We start from the raw sequence: 24,401 nt of genomic DNA, 5'->3' as shown, positions 1-24,401 counted from the left end.
AATCAGATTCTAGCTATTATTTATTTAGTGCATTCTACAAAATGACAGCTAGAATCTGATTGGTTGCTATAGGCAACATCTCCACTTTTTCAAACCCGCAGTTTAGTAAATATACCCCCATGACTCTGTAAACACTATGGAGATCCTGATCGTGAGTGCAGACACACTGCAGAATTGGAACGACATCGTTCCATCATTGAACGAGATTTTCAGTTTGGTTTAACAATCAAATGAAACAATACAATTTGCTCTGGAAGGACAATCGCACACCATTGCAATGTGATATCAGGCCGAGCGGTCGATTTTTCATCTGATTGGCCAGATAAGCTCCTGACAACCCTGTAGTGTGTACCCAGCCTAAATAAAGGAGGACACGTGCTCTGTAGCCCTAACATCTGCGTTTTGTACTGCACTACTGCCCCTGTGTCATCCCAGCTACTCACCTGGGGCCTGATTCATTAAGGATCTTAACTTAAGAAACTTCTTATTTCAGTCTCCTGGACAAAACCATGTTACAATGCAAGGGGTGCAAATTAGTTTTCTGTTTTGCACATAAGTTAAACACTGACTGTTTTATCATGTAACACACAAATACTTGATAGCTTATTTGTACACTGAAACTTAAAGTTGATATTTGTGTGCTACATGAAAAAACTGTCAGTATTTAACTTATGTGCAAAACAGAAAACTAATTTGCACCCCTTGCATTGTAACATGGTTTTGTCCAGGAGACTGAAATAAGAAGTTTCTGAAGTTAAGATCCTTAATGAATCAGGCCCCTGGGTACACGTTAAACCCCACAAAGCCTGAGGGGAGGGGAAGGGAGGACTTTGCTAGCCTGAGGGTGTCCAGAGTAAACGTACAAAAAAATAAATAAAAAGCTCTGTATTATATATAGACAGATAAATACAGCTGTATTTATCACACATTACCAGCAAGGGCACGTTTACTCCACTATCATTGCATATTATCCCATTGCAGGCAGCACAGGGTTAAACGCTGACGTCTCCCTCTAGGAGGCCTCTGATTGGCTGTCCCATTGTCCCTATGTCAGCCCATGCCTGCTGTGGAATTTCCCTAGACTATGAGTCATCTTTTAACCCTTGCAGTCCTGCAGGCCACAGTCGGGCCATGGGAAGATCTGCATGAGAAGAATGTACAAGATCCAGGACTGCAAGGGTGTAAGTCTCTGTGCCTGCCCAGAGGGGAAGGGGGAGTGAGGGGGGGGAGTAGACTCTGGAGGAAGGAGAGAGGGGGGGGGTGCTGCTTGTTTTGCTCTGTCCTAGTTATGGGAAGTACAGTATGAGCTGAGCTGAGACACAGAGAGAGACAGAAGACAAGGCTGGAGCACCAAGAGGGACTGAGCAGGGGGAGAGCGGATAAATACCAAAATATTTGGAGAGTGTTGTGGAGTCGTTGATAAAAAGGAAGAGATAACAGTGGGGGGGAAACCAGGCTGAGTGCCAAGCGAACCAAGAGGGACCCCCCAACCAGCGCAAGGTGGAGTGACTGGGAACCCCCACTTTCTGGAAGTCCCCAGAGATGTCTCATGATATAGGCTGTGAGACCCTCACAGTGCACAGTCCCCCACAGAAGACAGTCTATGTCCTGGTGGGTGCCAGGACTGACAGCATCCAGCTGCTCAGGTAACAATCTTGGTCATACTCAGTACTGCTGTTTGATGTGTGTATTGTACCCCCTGTTCCAGCATCGCTTGTTGTCTTGCTGCAGAGTGCGTAGGAGGTTTTTATTTGGGGGGGGGGAGTGTTGTTGTGTGTGTGAGAGGTCTTGGTGTTGGGGACTAGTATCTGTGTGAGAGGAACGAGGAAGCATTTAAAGTGTTTGTACAGAGGAGAGCGGTATTTGGGGATGGCGTTAAAGGGTTGACGGGCAAGCAGTGTGCGTTTGGCGGAGCCGTGTGCATGGTTAGAGTGCAAGCTTTTGGGGCTGGATTGCGTTTGCCAGGAAAGCTGTAGGACGTCTGGCGGGAGGGGGAAAGGGAGGCAGGAGCGGAGTGAAGCAATATTGTCCTTTTGCTTAGTCATTCAGAAGCACGCCGGCCACGAAAACAAGGGGACAGGTCCGTCGTTGTGAAGCGGCGCGGAGCAGGCTGCTGCAACATAGCAAAATGTTAGGCAATAAGTAGTAATAAATATTTGCATTTTGTTAAATATACACATTGTACAAGACTCACATAGATCCGTCTCATTGCACCGAATTACTGGTAAGTATCTCGCTAATCGGGCTCCATGTGAACAGGGGCTAGTTGGTAAATTTTAGCCCAAGGGGGCAAGACTTGGTACAGCAGCCTATCAGGATCATCTTAAAGGAAGATAAAGCCGGCGGCTGCATCTGAGCAGTCCAGGCTCTGGTAATAAACGATGGAGGGGGTTATAGAATAAGTAACCCAAAGTTACTTAATATTAAGATAGGGTTAATCTTTGGACCCCTCACCCCCCCTTCAGCCTCCAAAACAAGTAAACTGCTGACATCAGCAGTATGTCTCTCTCCCCCACCTTCTGTTTCCTCAGACTTGGAAGTTGTGCAATCGGTATAAACTGAAACAAACTCTGTGCTCTAGGAGTGGGATGGCCCCCGGCATTATCTGCACCTCACAGGGCTCCCGTCTACCATTTAAAATAAATAACGCAGATCTTTAAAAGTATCAGGACGCGGTTAGGGGCACGATTACAAAATAGATATCTGAGGTAAAAAAAAGTATCTAGAATTCTCCAGAACCCAGTCAGACAACTCTAGGTAATAACTGGGGCTGTTTACAAGTGGACCTGTTACCTGCACACAGTGGAGGCGACCATTTTGTGGGCTGGACCATTGCTCGTGGCAAAGCAGCCTGTGTTAGCCTCCTAGTGAATGGAATATTGAATATTAATTCAGCCACTTCCACTGCGGTTAGGAGTTGGGAGAGAGAAGACCATCCTCCCGCATTCCGCCCACTTCCCTAGCGAAACGGGTGGGGGATGCGAGGACGCGTTTCGCTGAAAATCGCTTCACCGTGGCTCTGCGGCACGAATGATGCAAACCAGCGCATGGCGCAGGGCCACGATGAGGCAAATCGCAGCCAATCACACTCTCGTGGTTAAGTTAAGCCGTGTTAGACTAAACTGAGCAGTGTTTTAGGAGAAAAAAAGTAAAATCGTTATGTCACGAAAGTGGTGGCTCTAAAGTGGTTGCAATTTAGACTTTGATGTGAAGTTTGCACCTTAGCGCAGTCCATCTGTTCAGATATGTCCTACCCTCCACATACCTCCCCCTACTGATAGGGGGTAACGGCATTTTGTGATGCGCGTCCGTTGCGCTTTATATATGAGGCCAACTGAGGTCAACACAATTGACCTGAAAATGTTAAGTCTCAGACTGAGATCATTCGGGAGAGTGGCTGATTGGCTCCTGGGGCTGACCCAATCCGCGCTGTTTAATATATAACATCAAGGCGTCCGACCTATTCCTGTCATACCAAGGAGTCAACGTTAGTTCCATTGTTCTGGGGAAAGTTCATCCTGCGTGGCGTTCTGCCAAAGATAATGTATTCCAGAGAATGCTTTATACCATGTATCCTGTAATATAATGAATAACGTCGATGTCTGGGTTATAACATGTTTCTGGGAAGTGTGCCATTTTCAGTCATATTACATGTTTATCTTATTTAGCTAATACTTTGAAATGACATAGTGATACAGTATTGTATAGCAATGCTTATAACATTATAATACCATACGTGGTTAGCACTTCTGCCTCACAGCGCTGGGGTCATGAGTTCAATTCCCGACCATGGCCTTATCTGTGAGGAGTTTGTATGTTCTCCCCGTGTTTGCGTGGGTTTCCTCCGGGTGCTCCGGTTTCCTCCCACACTCCCAAAAGCATACTAGTGGGTTAATTGGCTGCTATCAAATTGACCCTAGTCTGTGTGTGTTTGGAATTTAGACTGTAAGTCCCAATGGGGCAGGGACTGATGTGAATGAGTTCTCTGTACAGCGCTGCGGAATTAGTGGCGCTATATAAATAAATGGTGATGATGACGATACATCCAAACATTTGGAATAGTTGGCATCGGGACAGGGGGCGTGGACATGGCATTTGGATTTTGAGTTCCGCTAATAACGAATAATAAATCAATAGATTGTAAAAAGTAGATTAAACATATAAAATAATAATAATAAAAAAAACAAAGAAAATATTTTAAAACTTTTCCACATTGAAAAAAATTCCTTAGTAAATTAATAAAGATTTTTTTCAAACACCTTTCGAAACCCATTGATAAATATCCCCCATATTCTGGAAAACGTGTAGTATGGGGTTTATATAATAGCGACCAGCCCTTTTAATGGTGAAAATGGTCATTTTTGCTGGCGAAATGGCTGGTATTCAAATTGCCCAACACAGGAAAGGGATTACCCACCTAACTGCGCCAGGGGTAGGTCTATTACTGTACTGGTACCGCAGCGATAACTGTTCTGTACCATCTCTGGGGGGCGACTAGAGGACAAAAACTTTCAAAACGAATGCTTCATTCTAACTATAATTGTAATGCTTTAAAAAATCTAAAGTTTAATATAAATAATATGTTTTTAAACTACCGTATATATTTTTGTTTGTCCAATCATGAATGCGCAGATCTGCAAAGTTACCTCTTACCGCCGGTGTCGCCAGGGCAGCGGAGTCAGTATTGCTTAACTGCCCCCGGTGAAGGTTTTTAGTTAAACTGCGCTTATAACTGATGATTTAGCGCTGTGCCGATAAAAGTGAGTGATCCGAAAGAGCAGTGTGTTCTGAGGCTCAATCACCGGAGCAGATGACTGTCGGAAAGAAACCTACCCTGACCCCTATAGATTGTATCAAAACCAGTCCAACTGTGTAGTTTCCACCTTATAACTATTGATAACGGTCTCGTAAGAAACGCGTGGAAACCATTTCCTTGCAGAACAATGTTGACACACTTTGAAATGGGAGGGTGGAAGACTAAGGGCTAGATTTACTAAGCTGCGGGTTTGAAAAAGTGGGGATGTTGCCTATAGCAACCAATCAGATTCTAGCTGTCATTTTGTAGAATGTACTAAATAAATGAAAGCTAGAATCTGATTGGTTGCTATAGGCAACATCTCCACTCTTTCAAACCCGCAGCTTAGTAAATCTAGCCCTAATAGTTAACTTTAGAAGAGTTTAAGCTATGGAGTAAATTATTTTAATAATGCATGGGGCAAATATATACATATTGTTATTTTATACTCTAGTAAATGTTTTGATATTTTTGCTAAGCCTGTGCTGGTCTGTTCATATTCTTTGAACATCATCATCAGATATTTATATAGCGCCACTAAATCCGCAGCGCTGTACAGAGAACTCACTCACAACAGTACCTGCCTCAACAGAGCTTACAGCCTAAATTCCCCTAACACACACACACAGACCGAGAGAGACTAAGGTCAATTTAATAGCAGCCAATTAACCTACCAGTACTTTGGAGTGTGTGGGAGCAAACACTGGGAGAACATACAAATTCCACACAGATAAGGCCATGGTCGGGAATTGAACTCCTGACCCCACAAGTGATAACAACTGTGCTTAGCGGTTTAGTGGATTTATTTTTACTTTTTATGGACTGTGTACGGTAGATGACGTGAATTGAGTGCATTCCCTCCTAGAATAGTAGGCGGCCTCCTGGGTCGTGGTGGAGGCGGGGCTTAAATATGTAATCAGGTGTCATCAAGCCCCTCCCCCCGCTAAGTAATGCCGCGCATTTCGGCTTTTTATAGCGGGGGGTGGCCCGATGACCACGTCCCTCATACACTTGTCACATGACATGGCGATTTGTGCGCCTGCAAATTATAGCCCTAGGTGGTTGGTGCTTATGGCGTTCACAGAGCGCATCAGCGCTCGTGTGACAATAGCTTAACAGTTATAGCCTCACCTACATATTATTAACCCCTTCTAAGACGGCTTATTTCTCCAGCAAATGTCTGTTCAAGATGGGAGAAAGCGCAGTCTACAGGGAAAGATACTTACAAATAAAAAGTAAAATAAATGTTTGCACGGACAACGTAAACAGTATTTCCTTTGAGAACCACCGGGGGTAACGTGCCTCTCCCCTAGTATCAGTGTAAAGAATCGCGCTCCCCAGCCTGAGAGGAAACGCTGGGTCAGACACCAGACTCAGGTCCTTCCTCTGCCATTTTATTATTGTTTAAACTGCAATTTCGCAAAAGGCAGCGCCCTTCGGTATAAATATTTATAGAAGCCGAGGCGCTCTCCGCATGATGTCGCAATTACATTGAATTTGATCCCCCCCCAGTCCGGACAAGAGCCGTTCAGTTTCCGTTCATGGAACAAGAGGTCCCGCTCACTCTTGTCAGGATGTAAGTTAAACCGTCCATGTGGTAATATGTGTTTTAAACTGCACCTCGCCGTAGTGGAGGCAGCCATTTTATGAGCTGAACCAAAGAGCATTCAGCCCATCGATACCATGTTTGCCAAGTTGACTGGGGGGGGGGAGGTGGGCGTGTGGGGGCGGAACTTGACGAATCGCGTCATTTGACCCCGCCCTCTAAACGGACATCACAATTTATAGCTTGTTATAGCAGGGGGTGGGGCCCCAATGACGCCTGAATTGCGACTTAAGCCCCGACCCTTAACCACTGAAGTGGCCGGGAAGCGGGAGTTTGCTCTGCTCTCCCGGGAGTCCCAAAAATTAGGGAGTCTCCCTGACGTTCCAGGAGAATAGACAACGATGATCAATACACAATGTACTAGAAAGGCACAATATTCATGTGAATGCAGGATACTAATTCAATACAAACCATTGCCTTATTTTTACATTTTAATACACTTTAATGCTAGGCAGATGTCTCTAAGCAAAATTAATTGGGGATACTTGTGGAACCGTGGTGTTGCCCATAGCAACCAATCAGATCTCAGCTGCCATTTTTGAAGATCAGCTTAAAAAATGAAAGCAAATGGCTGATTGGTTGAAAATGCCACCATTTTCCTGTGCCACCAGTTTCTGAATATCCTATACCAGGTGGACATTGTAGCACTACAACTCCCATCATGGCCTGCTTACAATGTCGATACAATTTGTCAGTATTGAAAAGTAGGGACAGTTTACTTCACACACGTGCTGGGAAAATGGGTAACAAACGCATGAAAATTAAGGCGTGTGCGTTAGACACATTTCAGTGATTTTTATAATGTGTATTTAATATATTTTCCATGTGATTTTACCACTACAGCCTATTGTATTATACTATTGTTAACGTTTAAAATAGGGAAACAGGGCATGCTGAGGAAAATGGATTACTCACAGAGTAAGAACGTGCGGTATGCAGATGCATTGAATTTGAGAACTTTGCCTGGAGAGGAAGCGTTAGTGGAGAACGGACTTTACAATCACTGGGCTATTTTGCATGGGGTGCGAAAATATTATATAGCAATTTCCTCTATTTGTGACATTCATACTGACTATCATCTTGTTGTCTGCCTATTAAGAGGAGGTGAGAGGTCTGATATCTGTGTATTAGAAGTAGGGGAGAGGTCTGTGTCCTGATGTCTGTGTATTAGGAGGAGGGGAGAGGTCTGTGTCCTGATGTCTGTGTATTAGGAGGAGGTGAGAGGTCTGTGTCCTGATGTCTGTGTATTAGGAGGAGGGGAGAGGTCTGTGTCCTGATGTCTGTGTATTAGGGGGAGGTGAGAGGTCTGTGTCCCGACGTCTGTGTATTAGGAGGAGGTGAGAGGTCTGTGTCCTGATGTCTGTGTATTAGGAAGAGGTGAGAGGTCTGTGTCCTGATATCTGTGTATTGGGAGGAGGTGGGAGGTCTATGTCCTGATGTCTGTGTATTAGGAGGAGGTGAGAGGTCAGTGTCCTGATATCAGTGTATTAGGAGGAGGTGGGAGGTCTATGTCCTGATGTCTGTGTATTAGGAGGAGGTGAGAGGTCTGTGTCCTGATGCCTGTGTATTAGGAGGAGGGGAGAGGTCTGTATAATGATATCTGTGTATTAGGAGGAGGGGAGAGGTCTGTGTCCTGATGTCTGTGTATTAGGAGGAGGGAAGAGGTCTGTGTCCTGATATCTGTGTATTAGGAGGAGGTGAGAGGTCTGTGTCCTGATATCTGTGTATTAGGAGGAGGGGAGAGGTCTATGTTCTGATGTCTGTGTATTAGGAGAAACCTAATCCGTTACTAATGACACTACACGCTTTGTCTTATCACCCTAACAGTCTGAGTCCGCTGTTGCCCGAGTCCGGGATTGTCGCTGACATTGACGTTGAGGCAGCTCTAGAGCCGAGCGAGGAGCAGTTTTACCAGCTGAAGAGTCAGCCGATACCTCCCAGGTGATCTATCCGACAGATGTGTTCAGACTCCGCAGAGGCAGAAAGACAGACAGAACGCAGGATGTGTAGCCAGACAGAGATATGGAGGATACACAGGGACACACAGAACGCAGGATGTGTAGCCGCACAGAGATATGGAGTATACACAGGGACACACAGACAGACAGAACGCAGGACGTAGGCGCACAGAGATATGGAGGACACACAGGGACACACAGACAGACAGAACGCAGGATGTGTAGCCGCACAGAGATATGGAGGATACACAGGGACACACAGGCAGACAGAACGCAGAACGTGTAGCCGCACAGAGATATGGAGGATACACAGGGACACACAGACAGACAGAACGCAGGATGTGTAGCCGCACAGAGATATGGAGGATACACAGGGACACACAGACAGACAGAACGCAGGACGTAGGCGCACAGAGATATGGAGGACACACAGGGACACACAGACAGACAGAACGCAGGATGTGTAGCCGCACAGAGATATGGAGGATACACAGGGACACACAGACAGACAGAACGCAGGATGTGTAGCCGCACAGAGATATGGAGGATACACAGGGACACACAGACAGAACGCAGGATGTGTAGCCACACAGAGATATGGAGGATACACAGGGACACACAGACAGAACGCAGGATGTGTAGCCGCACAAAGATATGGGGGACACACAGACAGAACGCAGGATGTGTAGCCACACAGAGATATGGGGGACACACAGGGACACACAGACAGAACGCAGGATGTGTAGCCGCACAGAGATATGGAGGATACACAGGGACACACAGACAGACAGATAGAAAGCAGGATGTGTAGCCGCACAGAGATATGGGGGACACACAGGGACACACAGACAGAACGCAGGATGTGTAGCCGCACAGAGATATGGAGGATACACAGGGACACACAGGCAGACAGAACGCAGGATGTGTAGCCACACAGAGATATGGAGGACACACAGGGACACACAGACAGACAGAACGCAGGATGTGTAGCCGCACAGAGATATGGAGGACACACAGGGACACACAGACAGAACGCAGGATGTGTAGCCGCACAGAGATATGGAGGATACACAGGGACACACAGACAGACAGAATGCAGGACGTAGGCGCACAGAGATATGGAGGATACACAGGGACAGACAGACAGACAGAACGCAGGATGTGTAGCCGCACAGAGATATGGAGGATACACAGGGACACACAGACAGACAGACAGAATGCAGGATGTGTAGCCGCACAGAGATATGGAGGATACACAGGGACACACAGACAGAACGCAGGATGTGTAGCCGCACAGAGATATGGAGGATACACAGGGACACACAGACAGACAGAACGCAGGATGTGTAGCCGCACAGAGATATGGAGGATACACAGGGACACACAGACAGAACGCAGGATGTGTAGCCACACAGAGATATGGAGTATACACAGGGACACACAGACAGACAGAACGCAGGACGTAGGCGCACAGAGATATGGGGGACACACAGGGACACACAGACAGAACGCAGGATGTGTAGCCGCACAGAGATATGGAGGATACACAGGGACACACAGGCAGACAGAACGCAGGATGTGTAGCCACACAGAGATATGGAGGACACACAGGGACACACAGACAGACAGAACGCAGGATGTGTAGCCACACAGAGATATGGGGGACACACAGGGACACACAGACAGACAGATAGAAAGCAGGATGTGTAGCCGCACAGAGATATGGGGGACACACAGGGACACACAGACAGAACGCAGGATGTGTAGCCGCACAGAGATATGGAGGATACACAGGGACACACAGGCAGACAGAACGCAGGATGTGTAGCCACACAGAGATATGGAGGACACACAGGGACACACAGACAGACAGAACGCAGGATGTGTAGCCGCACAGAGATATGGAGGACACACAGGGACACACAGACAGAACGCAGGATGTGTAGCCGCACAGAGATATGGAGGATACACAGGGACACACAGACAGACAGAATGCAGGACGTAGGCGCACAGAGATATGGAGGATACACAGGGACAGACAGACAGACAGAACGCAGGATGTGTAGGCGCACAGAGATATGGAGGATACACAGGGACAGACAGACAGACAGAACGCAGGATGTGTAGCCGCACAGAGATATGGAGGATACACAGGGACACACAGACAGAACGCAGGATGTGTAGCCGCACAAAGATATGGGGGACACACAGACAGAACGCAGGATGTGTAGCCACACAGAGATATGGGGGACACACAGGGACACACAGACAGAACGCAGGATGTGTAGCCGCACAGAGATATGGAGGATACACAGGGACACACAGACAGACAGATAGAAAGCAGGATGTGTAGCCGCACAGAGATATGGGGGACACACAGGGACACACAGACAGAACGCAGGATGTGTAGCCGCACAGAGATATGGAGGATACACAGGGACACACAGGCAGACAGAACGCAGGATGTGTAGCCACACAGAGATATGGAGGACACACAGGGACACACACACAGACAGAACGCAGGATGTGTAGCCGCACAGAGATATGGAGGATACACAGGGACACACAGACAGACAGAACGCAGGAAGTAGGCACACAGAGATATGGAGGATACACAGGGACACACAGACAGACAGAACGCAGGATGTGTAGCCGCACAGAGATATGGAGGATACACAGGGACACACAGACAGACAGAACGCAGGACGTAGGCACACAGAGATATGGAGGATACACAGGGATACACAGACAGACATAACGCAGGATGTGTAGCCACACAGAGATATGGAGGATACACAGGAAACAGAGATATGTTTTCGTCATTCAGCTGAAAAACAGCGACACTGCTGACTCCTGACATGAGATAAGACTCTGCCACTTACTCAGCATATTCCAAAATAGAGAACAGCAGCTCATCCACATTAAGGGCCTGAGTCATTAAGGAGAGCATAGCATAAACAAGGAGTAACTTTGAACCTATGCAAAACCATGTTGCAATGGAGGGGAGGTAAATTTAAAATGTGGGGACAGATTTATAGTTGGGGTAGGACATGTTCTAGATCAACTTTACATTTCAGTGTAAAAATAAAGCTATTAAGTATTTGTGTGCTAGATGAAAAAGTAGCCAGTATTTAACTTATGTGCAAAACAGAATACTAATTTGCACCCATTGCATTGTAACATGGTTTTGTCCAGGAGACTGAAATAAGAAGTTTCTAAAGTTAAGATCTTTAATGATAAGTGTGTATTGAATAAACTGAATTATGGATTTAATAACATTTAGTGCAAAATATCCTTAACTGATTGCTAGGTAAAAATAAAAAATAAATTAATAGCCTATAATAATTAGCTGTGAACAATACTAACTGTGACAAGTAGCGGTGAAGAGTGTTAGGTTATGTAAGAAAACGTGTGCATGGATCACCAGGTCTCAACAGTCAAACCACCGCTTGGAATATAACATCTGCCTGACATTGTCTGTTTAAAACTCAGAAACACACTGTAGCTGCCGTTTTACATAGAAAATAACTGATCTTCTTTAGCAACAACTGTAACTATGGCAACAAAACGTAGATTCCACATTTCCTATTTCAAGTGTCAGGAGTTCTATTAAGTTTTGCAGCACTCAGCATAATGATTTAGTTAGGCAACATTGTGGAGTTTCTATCCCTATGATAATTAGAGTGTGGCGGAGAAGTATCGCAGCTCTTTTTGTTTTTTTTAAAAAGGAAATTTGTAAGTATGCCCTTAGCAGCCAAGCACTGTCTAATATTATAGCCACGCCCCCATGCATGCTGGTCACGCCCACTGGCGGCGTGGTGTGGAAACCCCCCTCTACAAATCCTGCGTTTGCCCCTGTAATGCGCCAAGAAATAAAAAAATCAAAACAACCCAGAACCTATATTTGGGGGTCGACGGTCCTCGGTCGACTTGGTAAAAGTTGAGGTACATGACTCTGTCATCATAAAAAGACAGAACAAATAAGGTTTTCATGGAAGTGTAGACAGGAGGAAGAGCATTGTCTCCAAACAAAACATATTGAATTAGGTTTGAAGGTTGCATTTGAACCGGTGAGACCAAAGTGGAGTTGTTGGGTCTTAATGTACAAAAACGTGTTTAGCAGAAACCAAACCCAGTGTATCACCGTGAGAACAGGATGGTGCTGGAGGGGTGATCATTTGAGTTGGTTCTGCAGCCATGGGAGGTGAACTCCTCACGTTATGTCCACGAAGATCTCCTCTTCCTACTGGAACTGACGGTTGGCCAAACTTGGATCATGCAACCGGACAGTGGTCATAAGCACCAGCAAGTGGAAGGACTCAGTCCAGACCTCAATCTTATCGAGAAGCTTTTTGCTGAAGATATAATGACAAAGTAAAATCAGTGCTGGGTTATTTGCCACAGGAGATGAGATTTATCAACCGTAGGACTTGGTGAAGACGAGCTGATTGCTCGTTATGTCATGAAACAAATATGAAATAGGGTGGACTTTCTTTTTCACTATATGAATCAAATAAAAAATGAGTTGAATTTACTTTTCATTTCGCTCATTTCCCCCCCTCTACAGTCAGACCCCATTGCAGTCCCCCCAGGCTCCCCTTCAGACCCCCGGAACAATGTCGTCGCGGGTCCTCCTGAGGCAGCAGCTGATGAGAGCGCAGGCGCAGGAGCAGGAACGGAGGGAGCAGGAGCAGCAAGCCGCTCAGGTCTTAGCGGAACGCAGCAATGCCATGATGTCCACGCCCGCTATCAGCGTGAACCCCGCCAGCCGCCCCACCCCGGCACAGGTGCCCCTGGAGGTCCTGAAGGTAAGGTCTATATATTTCCCAGGCTCGTATAACAACTGGGCTAATCTCCGCCTAAATGAGTTTACAACAATGAACCAAACTGAACCTTAGTTACGTTTCTGTTTAAAACACGGCGGGAGTACTGTGCGCAATGTGTAACAGATACAATACTGATAGAGTGCTCACCCCCGGGGATGGTCTATACAGGTGGCGGGAAGTTTGGATAGACATTAAGGGCTAGATTTACTAAGCTGCAGGTTTGAAAAAGTGGGGATGTTGCCTATAGCAACCAATCAGATTCTAGCTTTCTTTTATTTAGTACCTTCTACAAAATGACAGCTAGAATCTGATTGGTTGCTATAGGCAACATCCCCACTTTTTCAAACCCGCAGCTTAGTAAATCTAGCCCTAAAGCTGCATTAGCACCTCTAGTGGTGAACATCTTCCTGAAGAAGAGGGGGTAAGCGGAAGGACCGTCATTGCAGCTTCTGATTGGTCCTCCTGCTCACCCCCTCCATTACACCCTATTGTCATGAAGACATACGCTTCATCAGTGCCCCGCCCCCCTGCCACGCCAGCAGTTTTGTTTTTTTGGTAACTATACCCCTTCTTCCAATATCCAGATTTTGGTGGGGCAGTCCTGATTCTTGGCCCTTTGGCGAGGGATCTAGAGTGGGGTTTGAGCAGATTATCAGCATATTATATATCCTTATTTTGCCTTTATAAATGGAGGTATGTGTAAGTTTAATTGTATAAAAGGAGTCATTTGAAACCAAATTTGAAATAAATTTCTATAGGATGGTGGATGTCACACACACACAGGTGTTAATGTCCTACAACGCAGGTTCGGTGACATGCCTGAAGGCCGTACCATGCATGGCTACTCACGTCTTATGGTGTCCTCTGTGTTAACAGGTGCAGACCCACCTGGAGAACCCGACCAAGTACCACATCCAGCAGTCCCAGAGGCAGCAGGTCAAGCAGTACCTCTCTACCACGCTGGGGACCAAGATGCCCATCCATGCGTCTGCCCCGAGCTCCACCACAGCCCTCGCCTCCGCTCCGGGAGCCTCTCCACAGCCTGAGCAGTCGCTGCTTCCCTCTGCCAGCAGCGCCCCTAACAGCCCTCTGGCCATGCTGAAAATCGGCTCCAATCCTGAAAAAGAGGTAGGTGGTGTATATACAATAATAGAAAAGTAACCCCGGGTGGGATATGCCAACAAAGATTGAGAGGGGCAGTGTCCCCGACACACTAATAAACCCAATAATCTGCCCGCATTTACCTCTCTCTCCAACTAAGATCAGAAGGGGAACAGCACTTCAGCAGTCTTTGTGTATCCATCTTTCTTCTGTGCTTTCCAGCCACGTCCTTATATCAGTAGTCAGAGCTGTTTAACGTACCTCAGACAACAAATGTACATTTACTTATAGCACCGATTAGTGGAAAGTTTTAATATGTATTTTTTAAACTACTAGAGACGTTGTTATGTGCTCGCTCTCCCCCCATCCCCCCAGAGCATGGCGCTGCTGTTTTTTTGTGGCGCTTTATAAATAAAAGATAATAATAATTTTATTGCCCTTACACACACTCAGCGATGGGCCCATTGTTGAGTGTAGAGCTGTGAAGTTCTAATCCACAGTCCAGAAGAGTTTGTGTCATATATTACCCATGTTCCACAGCAGTCCCTAGAGCAGGCCCGGTCGTCTTGTGGCTCCTCCAGGTGTTGTGCAACTACAAGTCCCAGTATGCTTTGCCAGTAGATAATTAGCTGATGGGGCATGCTGGAACTTGTAGTTCCACAACACCTGGAGAGCCACAGCTTGGCCAGGCGCGCCCTGGAGTATACTAAGGAGGTTTTGTGTTTTAAAGTCAATCTGTATTTTTCTCCTTAGACAGTTTTTTTTCAACCGTTTTAGATTGATGACGTCATCGATGAGATCATCAGCTTAGAGTCCAGCTACAATGACGAAATCATGGGATACATGGAGAGAGAGAACCTACCTAGTACAGTAAGTGTCAGGAGGAGGAAGGGGCTGGTTAAAGAAAAATCTATTTATAAAAATGATGCATTCACTAATTAATCTAATATTCTCTGTATGCTCAGCTGCCCGTATCCGGTAATATCCTGGATTTGTATTGTGGTCCCGGGATGTCCGCTCCGGCTATCACCGCAAGCAACTCTTGTCCCGCGGAGCTGCCGAACATTAAGAAGGAGTACTTTGGTGGGTTAAGGAGTAACAGCGCAGTGTTTATGGTGTCAGATGTGTATACTATGTAACATATGGATGGAATCGCCTAACCGTAGCTATTTAATGCTTCCCTTCCACAGAACATGAGGCAAAAGCAATGATTAAAGAGCGTCAGAAGAAAGACAACCACAACTTGAGTAAGTTTGGGGGAAATATTTAGCATTATTAATATAAAGGGACATTGGCTCTGGGTAATATATCTAGAAGCATGAAAATTGTTGTGCTGGGAGATGCTGTTAATGCATAGGAAGTAAATCAGGAGACCTTGTCATTCCCTTATCATCTCACACCTTCATCATCATCATCATCAACACGACCACAAACAACGTCTTTCTCTCATAATCTTCTTTTCTTCTCCTCGCCTTATCATCTCACACCTTGATCATTATCATCATCATCATCACCATGACCACAAACAACGTCTTTCTCTCATAATCTTCTTTTCTTCTCCTCGCCTTATCATCTCACACCTTGATCATCATCATCATCACCACAACCACAAACGTCTTTCTCTCAAAATCTTCTTTTCTTCTCCCCGCCTTATCATCTCACACCTTGATCATGATCATCATCACAACCACAAACGTCTTTCTCTAAAAACTTTCTTTTCTTCTCCCCGCCTTATCTCACACCTTGATCATCAACATCATCACTGCGACCACAAACAACTTCTTTCTCTCATAACCTTATCTTCTCTTCGCTTATCATCTCACACCTTGATCATCATCATCATCATCACCACAAACATCTTTCTCTCATAATCTTCTTTTCTTCTCCTCTCCTTATTATCTCATACTCTAATGATCATAATCACCACCACAAACAATGTCTTTCTTTCATAATTTTCTTTTCTTCTCCTCTCCTTATCATCTGACACCTTGATCATCATCATCACGACCACAAACGTCTTTCTCTCAAAACTTTCCTTTCTTTTCTTCGCCTTATCATCTCACACCTTGATAATCATCATCATCACTATCACCAGCACTACCACAAACAACTTATTTTTCGATAACCTTCCCTTCTTGTCCTTGCCTTATCATCTCACACCTTAATCATGATATCACACATTTTTTTTCTCAAGAGCGAACAGTTGGCTCCATATACAATTATATAAATTTTCAATGACGCGGCGCACACGTTATAATTACATTATTTGGAAAAATGATCAGAAAAATAAAGGATTGCTAAATACATTTAAAATTGTTAGACTGTTCTCGTCTGTTTAAGAACGTTAAATAAGAACGTTAATATAATCACTTTGTATATACTTTCTGCTATTCCCAACATCTACATATGGTCGTATTTACTCCATTGTCACTGGCACGCTTTTTGATAGTCTTATCTCTTCTTGAATTCATCCTCTTTCTTTACAACACCTTCTCTCCTTTCTATACCCACTCTGCCTCATCTACATCTCTATCCTAGATATCAGCCTGTCAAACTGCCACGTTCCAATCCTACTACTTCCCCCACTTTGGCTCCATCATTCCCCCCTCTTGTTCCATTTGTTTTCTATCTGTCATAGCATTTATAGACTCATATCTTTTGTCCCATCGCTTTGCTGGAGTTTTTGTTCCAAGAGATAAGCACCTTGAATCCGTAGTGTCATTAAAATAGAAAACAAACACTGCAAGTATGAACAAGACACAAACTGGCCTGACTTGCTCTGTCGGCATTCCTGTCCGACAATAGCCTGAGGTGCAGGCAGTGTGCCCATGCATGTCTACTGATAATAACTCCTCTGCAGGAACCTCGTCATGTTGTAGCATAATGATTGGTTCCACCATTGTCTCTTCTCCTAGTTGTATAACATTCATGGTACATTTATGTAATGCTAACAAGATGAAACAAGTCCAGGATGTTGTGTAGACCATTTTTAATAGCTGAGCAGCACGGTGGCTCAGTGGTTAGCACTTCTGTCTCACAGCACTGGGGTCATGAGTTCGATTCACGACCATGGCCACATGTGTGGAGTTTGTATGTTCTCTCCGTGTTTGCGTGGGTTTCCTCCGGGTGCTCCGGTTTCCTCCCACACTCCAAAAAATATACTGGTAGGTTAATTGACTGCTATCAAAATTGACCCTAGTCTGTGTCTGTGTGTGTGTTTAGGGAATTTAGACTGTAAGCTCCAATGGGGCAGGGACCGATGTGAGTGAGTTCTCTGTACAGCGCTGCGGAATTAGTGGCGTTATATAGATGATGATGATGACTTTGCTTAATTTTATTTCATTACAACTTACAAATACGTCCCTGCTCCAGTGGAGCTTAAGCCTAGAGATCTATTAATTTACCAGAATGTTGTTGGATTGTGGTCTAGAGCACTTGGGAGGTAACTGTGCCACTGTAATGTACATCTTACCATATCTCTTCTCTCTGCAGTTGAACGTCGGCGAAGATTCAACATTAATGATAGAATTAAGGAGCTGGGGACACTCATCCCAAAATCCAGTGACCCGTAAGTGTGCTAACCAAATATCTATGTATACCACTTCAGTATCACTCTCCCAACCCTTTATGGTCTCTTGTCCTTTGTTTAATTTCCATTTTTGATACTGTGTCAGTCTTGTGTGTCTGTCCACATGTTACCTCCATCTACATCTCTCATGTCTAGCACGTTCTTACCTTATCTCGATCCACTCATCTGCCTCTCTTCACCTCCTCTACTACCCTGTAACATATAAACATCTCTCTATACTTCCTCCTCATTACTCTCTACCATTCCCTCATCTTTCCATACTTCCTCCTCATTACTCTCTTCCATATCCCCATCTCTCCATACTTCCTTCTCATTACTCTCTTCCATATCCCCATCTCTCCATACTTCCTCCACATTACTCTCTACCATACCCCCATCTTTCCATACTTTCTCCTCATTACTCTCTTCGCTACCCCATCTCTCCATACTTCCTCCTCATTACTCTCTACTATACCCTATCTCTCCATACTTCCTCCTCATTACTCTGTACCATACCCCCACCTCTCTATACTTCCTCCTCATTACTCTCTACCATACCCTATCTCTCCATACTTCCTCCTCATTACTCTCTACTATACCCTATCTCTCCATACTTCCTCCACATTACTCTCTACCATACCCCCATCTTTCCATACTTTCTCCTCATTACTCTCTACCATTCCCTCATCTTTCCATACTTCCTCCTCATTACTCTCTACTATACCCTATCTCTCCATACGTCCTCCACATTACTCTCTACCATACCCCCATCTTTCCATACTTTCTCCTCATTACTCTTTTCGCTACCCCCATCTCTCCATACTTCCTCCTCATTACTCTCTTACATACCCCCATCTTTCCATACTTCCTCCTCATTACTCTGTACCATACCATCTTTCCATACTTTCTCCTCATTACTCCCTTCCCTACACCCATCTCTCCATACTTCCTCCTCATTACTCTCTTCCATACCCCCATCTTTCCATACTTCCTCCTCATTACTCTCTACCATACCCCCATCTTTCCATACTTTCTCCTCATTACTCTCTTCCCTACCCCCATCTCTCCATACTTCCTCCTCATTACTCTCTTCCATACCCCCATCTTTCCATACTTCCTCCTCATTACTCTCTACCATACCCCCATCTTTCCATACTTTCTCCTCATTACTCTCTACCATACCCCCATCTTTCCATACTTCCTCCTCATTACTCTCTTCCATACCCCCATCTTTCCATACTTCCTCCACATTACTCTCTACCATACCCCCATCTTTCCATACTTTCTCCTCATTACTCTCTACCATACCCCCATCTTTCCATACTTCCTCCTCATTACTCTCTTCCATACCCCCATCTTTCCATACTTCCTCCACATTACTCTCTACCATACCCCCATCTCTCCATACTTTCTCCACATTACTCTCTACCATACCCCCATCTCTCCATACTTCCTTCTCATTACTCTACCTCTCCACACTTTCATTTCTATTCTGTGTCACAACACCATCTTATAATATTCACCCTTTTTCTGTGCTATACCCCATATCCTCTCGCTTGCTTTACACTAGTATTATTCCCCCATCAATCTGTGTGTTTTCTGTCCTCTTCTCACCTTGATCCACCCATAATCTCTGCTAGTGCTGATCATTGTATTCCCTCATTGTCCTGTCCTCATCATCATGCACTCTGTACAATTCCTGCTCACAGGGAGTTGCGCTGGAATAAAGGCACCATCTTGAAGGCTTCTGTTGAGTACATCCGAAAACTGCAGAAAGACCAGCAGAGGGTACGTGACCTGGAGGGCAGACAGCGGAAACTGGAACACATGAACCAGAGTCTGCTGCTACGTGTGCAGGTAACGTGTGGGCTCTGCATTAAAATAAAGAAATCTAACCATCTATCTACCTCCATCATTGTCTAACGTTCCTCCCCAAAACAGTTTAGCAATGAGCATAATGCTTCCAAAATGGTCACGTTTGTTTTTAATTATAATTTGTTACACTCCTGGTTTCCAGTAATGTGTGACCCGCCCCCTGCCAGTGCCACGCCCCCGAGCTGTACTGTGAGAGGAAAATCACATAAGGATAAGGAAATAATTAGAAGGAAACAAAGGAATTATGGGACACAGACATAGGCAACGGCTCTGTAGGGAACCTGAACTCATCAGCCAGCAGACTTAATAACATCTTTATAGATGCTAGGAAAATACCTGCAACATTATTATTATTATTATTATTATTAATTTTTATTTATAGGGCGCCACAAGGTGTCTGTAGCGCCGTACAGGGACAAACGAGTTACAGTACAAGGTGAGACAGCACAGTACAGTAAGCACAGTAACTCAGTAAGCTCAATGCACAGCTAGAGAGGGCGGGTGAAGGGGGAGAGAGGATCCGCAAACAACGGAGCCCAAGAAGGAGGGCGTGGAAGACAGGGAGACCCCCAGAGGGGACGGGGGGTGGAGGGTCCTCGAGGAGGAGGGCTAAGTAGCTGGAGAGCAGAGTTAGGAGTGGCCCTGCTTAGAGGAGCGTACAATCTAAGGGGAGGGGTGGACAGACAGAGAGACAGAGGGGAGAGAGGGAGAGTAGGGGGACGGAGGCAGAAGATAAGGTAGGAAGTTAAGTGAGAGATTGAAAGGCTTTAAGAAAAAGGTGGGTTTTTAAAGCCCATTTGAAACTGGACAGATTGGGGGAAGTTCTGATGGAGGGAGGGAGCTTGTTCCAGTGGAGTATATTCATATAACATGAATATTATTACACATTCAACTCTTAATATTTACATTGACAATCACCAAGGGAGACAATAAGTTTAGTAAAGCACTTGAAGATGGCTTGGCATTAAACCAATTTGAGTGTCTACCTCCTCCATTGCGTTAATGATCTCTGTCCTTACTACTTTACGTTGTCTTGCAGGAGCTGGAGATGCAGACCCAGATGCAGGGAAGCGCAGCCAATGCACCACCTTCTATGTTAACGGGCCTTCCCAAACCAGAGCTGCTATCTGGAGGGGTTACAGGTTTTGGTGTTCATCCTCTGCAGCCCCTGGACCCTTCCACCTTAGACCTGGGCACACTCCATTTCTCAGACCACCTGAATGACTTAGTGGACCACGGCCTGAGCTTCGACCTGAGTCTGACCGCGGATTCGGCCATTGCAGACATTCTCATGGATGACACTCTGTCGCCACTAGGGGGAGCTGACCCCCTCCTCTCTTCCGTCTCTCCCGGAGCCTCCAAGACGAGCAGTCGCCACAGTAGCTTTAGTATGGAAGACGACTCCTGATCAGACACAAACTCCAACAAATGGACTTCTGAGAGAGCGACTCCTTCAAAACATACCAAGAAATCACAGTTGATTTTCCTCTCCCACCAGACTGACGTATTCAGCGCCCCGCAGGAGAACTCCTACGCTGAAACTCGCTCAAAGAATTGAACCGAGTGCCTGATCTAACCCTTCCCGTTTCCCAACATCGCCCTCAGATGGGCGGAGCTTGCTTTCTCTGAGATCTTTATTGTTTAGTGAGGTGTGGGGCACGGAGACAAGCAGAGACCATTTGTAAGGGAGTAGTTGATCGTTAGTAAGTACCAATTCTTAAATCTTCTGTACAGATGAAAGCCAGTTTAAATCAACCCCTAGTGTAGGCCAGTGAGCAGACTATCAAGTGTGCAGCATGAATCACGAGTGAGAGTGAGGTGGGAGTGTGAAATAAACGGTTGTGTCTGGTAATGATCAGAGGGGTGTGATACGCAAGATGGTGTCTAGTAGCGGGCAGAAGACAGGGCGCTCAAGATGGTGTCCTGTGGTGAGCGTAAACTGAGATCCAAGATGGTGCCTGGTTGGTAGCATTGTGAAGCTAAACAAGATGGCGTCTGGTAGCTAGCAGAGATGTGATACACAAAATGGTGTCTGGTAGGAGAAACACACAGGATGGTGACTGACAGTGAACAGAGGGCGTGATACACAAGTTGGCGTCTGGTGAAGTGACACACAAAATGGCGGTCATATAGAACTAGAGAGAAGGGTGGAGGAGGAAGCCCAAAAAGCTGACATAACTAATTGTCGCAAACTATGATGCGGCAGGAATCTAGCGTTTAACCTCTGACCCTTGCAGGATATATCTGTCTATATAGAAGATATTTTATGAATCGTAGACATTCGACTAGTCGGAGGATCTGGACAGTTGTATATAGGCTCTGTGCTCTTATCCACATTGCAGCGGTCACATCTGCATAGTGTAAGATAAGAAAAGGGGGAACGGGGTGTCACAAAAGGTCATGGAGATATTTACAGTAGGCATAAGGGGAAGATGTTAAGTATGTGAATATTTTGGGGGAGGACATGTGTATACAGGGACACAGATGGGAGCATTGCATGTATGAGAGGGGTCGGATGGTGAGACTGTGTGATCGGTTACTGAGTGTGAGGGGGCTGAAAGAGTGCGTGTGTCTGACCGTGTGCGAGAACGCGTGTCACCTACTGGGCACCGTGACAGGAGCGATAGTAGCGTCAGCGACGACAGTGAGACTATGTGAACGTGCCAGAGAGGTGGGTGTTATGCCGAACAGACTATGCACAAGAGGGGAGTGAATGTAACCGTGTGTCATAATAGGGATAAAAGGGTGTATTTGGGGGGGGGGGTGTTGCAGATACAGGGCAGTGAGTGTATTGGGGGTGCAGGTCTCACCCTATCTCCTCACTGAGATTGTTTTTACATAGATATTAAGGATTACGTTATGTGTTTTATATAATACAAACTACTAAGCATAATTATGTACGTAAATAAAACATTTTACACTCTAGAAGCTGTGTGGCGAGTCTGTTCCTCGGGGGAGGGTGGGACATGCTGGAAGGTTTCAGGTTTATCAATGGTGGTCACATAATCCCCCCCCCCTCCCCCCACGCTGCATTCACAATGACGAACACAGGCTATGCTGGATGCTAACAAGGCATTCGACGCGATCCTGTGGCCTCACCTATATAACGTACTGTCACGTAGGGCATTTGGAGACGCCTTTATTGGTCTTATTCGCTATTTTTACAATACACCATATACTACATTTCTTCTGAATGGCTTGTGTGGGAGTAGGACGGAGATGCACCGTGGTACACGCCAAGGTTGTCCACACTTTCACCCCTCCTGTTTAACATATCTCTAGACCCATTATTACGCATTGTGCAACAAACCCAGGAATTTCAAGGAATCGGGGTCGGTCACCGTGAAGTTAAAATCACAACATTCACTGTGGATATTTTACTGTACTTAGCCAATCCTGACTCTTCATTACCATTAATATTAAAAAAAATAGATGAGTTCGGGTCTAGATCAGGATTATCTATTAATGTAGAAACAACTCCTGCTCTGTACCTTAGACCAGGAACTAATTGCCCAGTATGGGGCAGAGATATCCCATTTACATGGACTACTAAAAGTTTTGCATATCTTGGGGTTCAAATCAGTAAAAATTCTTCATCTTTATATAATTTAAATATCTCAAATGTAATATCATCCATTACTGAAGAACTGAGAGGGTGGGGGTCATCTCCGACTCTCCGATCTAGGGAGGACAAATTTGATAAAAATGGTGTCATTTCCCAAACTAATGTATTTTATACAGAGACAGCCTCTTATCCTTACTCAACCTGATACTAAATTGGTTAACTCACTTTTTCGCTCCTTAATTTGGAATAATAAAGAGGCCGTGATTAAATTGCAACAACCAAAATCTAATGGTGGGATCAATTTTCACACACTATAACCCCTCAGCCTTACTTAGACACCTAAGAGATTGGTTGCACGGCACAAAAATTTATAGCGATACTTTATTAGAAAGTGACTCCCGAATGTCACCTTGGTCTCCTTCTTACATATGCAGGACCGGGACATTCCCCAAGATATAAGAGATAATCCTCTCTTATGGAATACACGTAAAATTTGGCAGATTTTGAGACATAAATTAAATCTAAATTCTCACAACTCTATTTTTCAAACACTCACATTAAACCCCGATTTTCAAAATGGCTCATCCTCCCACCCCTTTGTGACTTGGAAAGAACGTGGTATTACTAATATAAGTTGTTTGTTTTATATTCCAAATAAGCGATCCCTTACATATGCCCAAGGCATAGGCAAACCGAGGGGGGTTTCCTAGTGCTTGGAAACCCCCCTTCCAAGCCTGGGGCCCTGTATAATTGAGGTGGCTGGACCCTGCTCCCGCTTCACACAGCTCTGCTTGAAAAGGGAGAGCTGTGTGCACCTAACAGTAGTGCACGCAGCATTGCCCATGTATATTATGGGGATAGGAAGCGTTGGAGAACAGCCAAGCACTGTCTAATATTATAGCCACGCCCCCATGCATGCTGGTCACGCCCACTGGCAGCGTGGTGTGGAAACCCCTTTCCTACAAATCCTGCGCTTGTCCCTGCAAGCAGTAGAGAAATTTAACTTTCTTAGTCCCTTTCCCTTTGCATATTTCCGGATACATCATTATATCACTAATGTAATTAGAGAATTCTCACCAGATGATTGGCAGAACCCATTGGATTCCC

The 24,401-nt window shown here is 45.3% G+C and overlaps 2 protein-coding genes across 2 annotated transcripts in view; one reads left to right on the top strand and one right to left on the bottom strand.

Moving 5' to 3' along the window:
* Positions 1-24,401, bottom strand: part of CCDC120 (coiled-coil domain containing 120) — a 71,906-nt gene that overhangs the window by 43,389 nt on the left and 4,116 nt on the right. The window lies entirely within an intron of this gene.
* Positions 1,266-22,657, top strand: TFE3 (transcription factor binding to IGHM enhancer 3). The gene is made up of 10 exons (XM_075185534.1): positions 1,266-1,646; positions 8,229-8,342; positions 12,927-13,167; positions 14,062-14,313; positions 15,064-15,156; positions 15,252-15,369; positions 15,477-15,533; positions 17,779-17,854; positions 19,564-19,711; positions 20,769-22,657. Exons 1-10 carry the CDS (start codon positions 1,543-1,545, stop codon positions 21,135-21,137), a joined length of 1,572 nt encoding a protein of 523 aa, XP_075041635.1. The 5' UTR covers positions 1,266-1,542; the 3' UTR covers positions 21,138-22,657.

The sequence above is a fragment of the Mixophyes fleayi genome, chromosome 9 (genome assembly GCF_038048845.1).
Source record: "Mixophyes fleayi isolate aMixFle1 chromosome 9, aMixFle1.hap1, whole genome shotgun sequence".
Classification (NCBI taxonomy): Eukaryota; Metazoa; Chordata; class Amphibia; order Anura; family Limnodynastidae; genus Mixophyes; species Mixophyes fleayi.
Note: the sequence above shows the minus strand (reverse complement) of the source record. Positions and strands in the feature narration are given on the sequence as shown.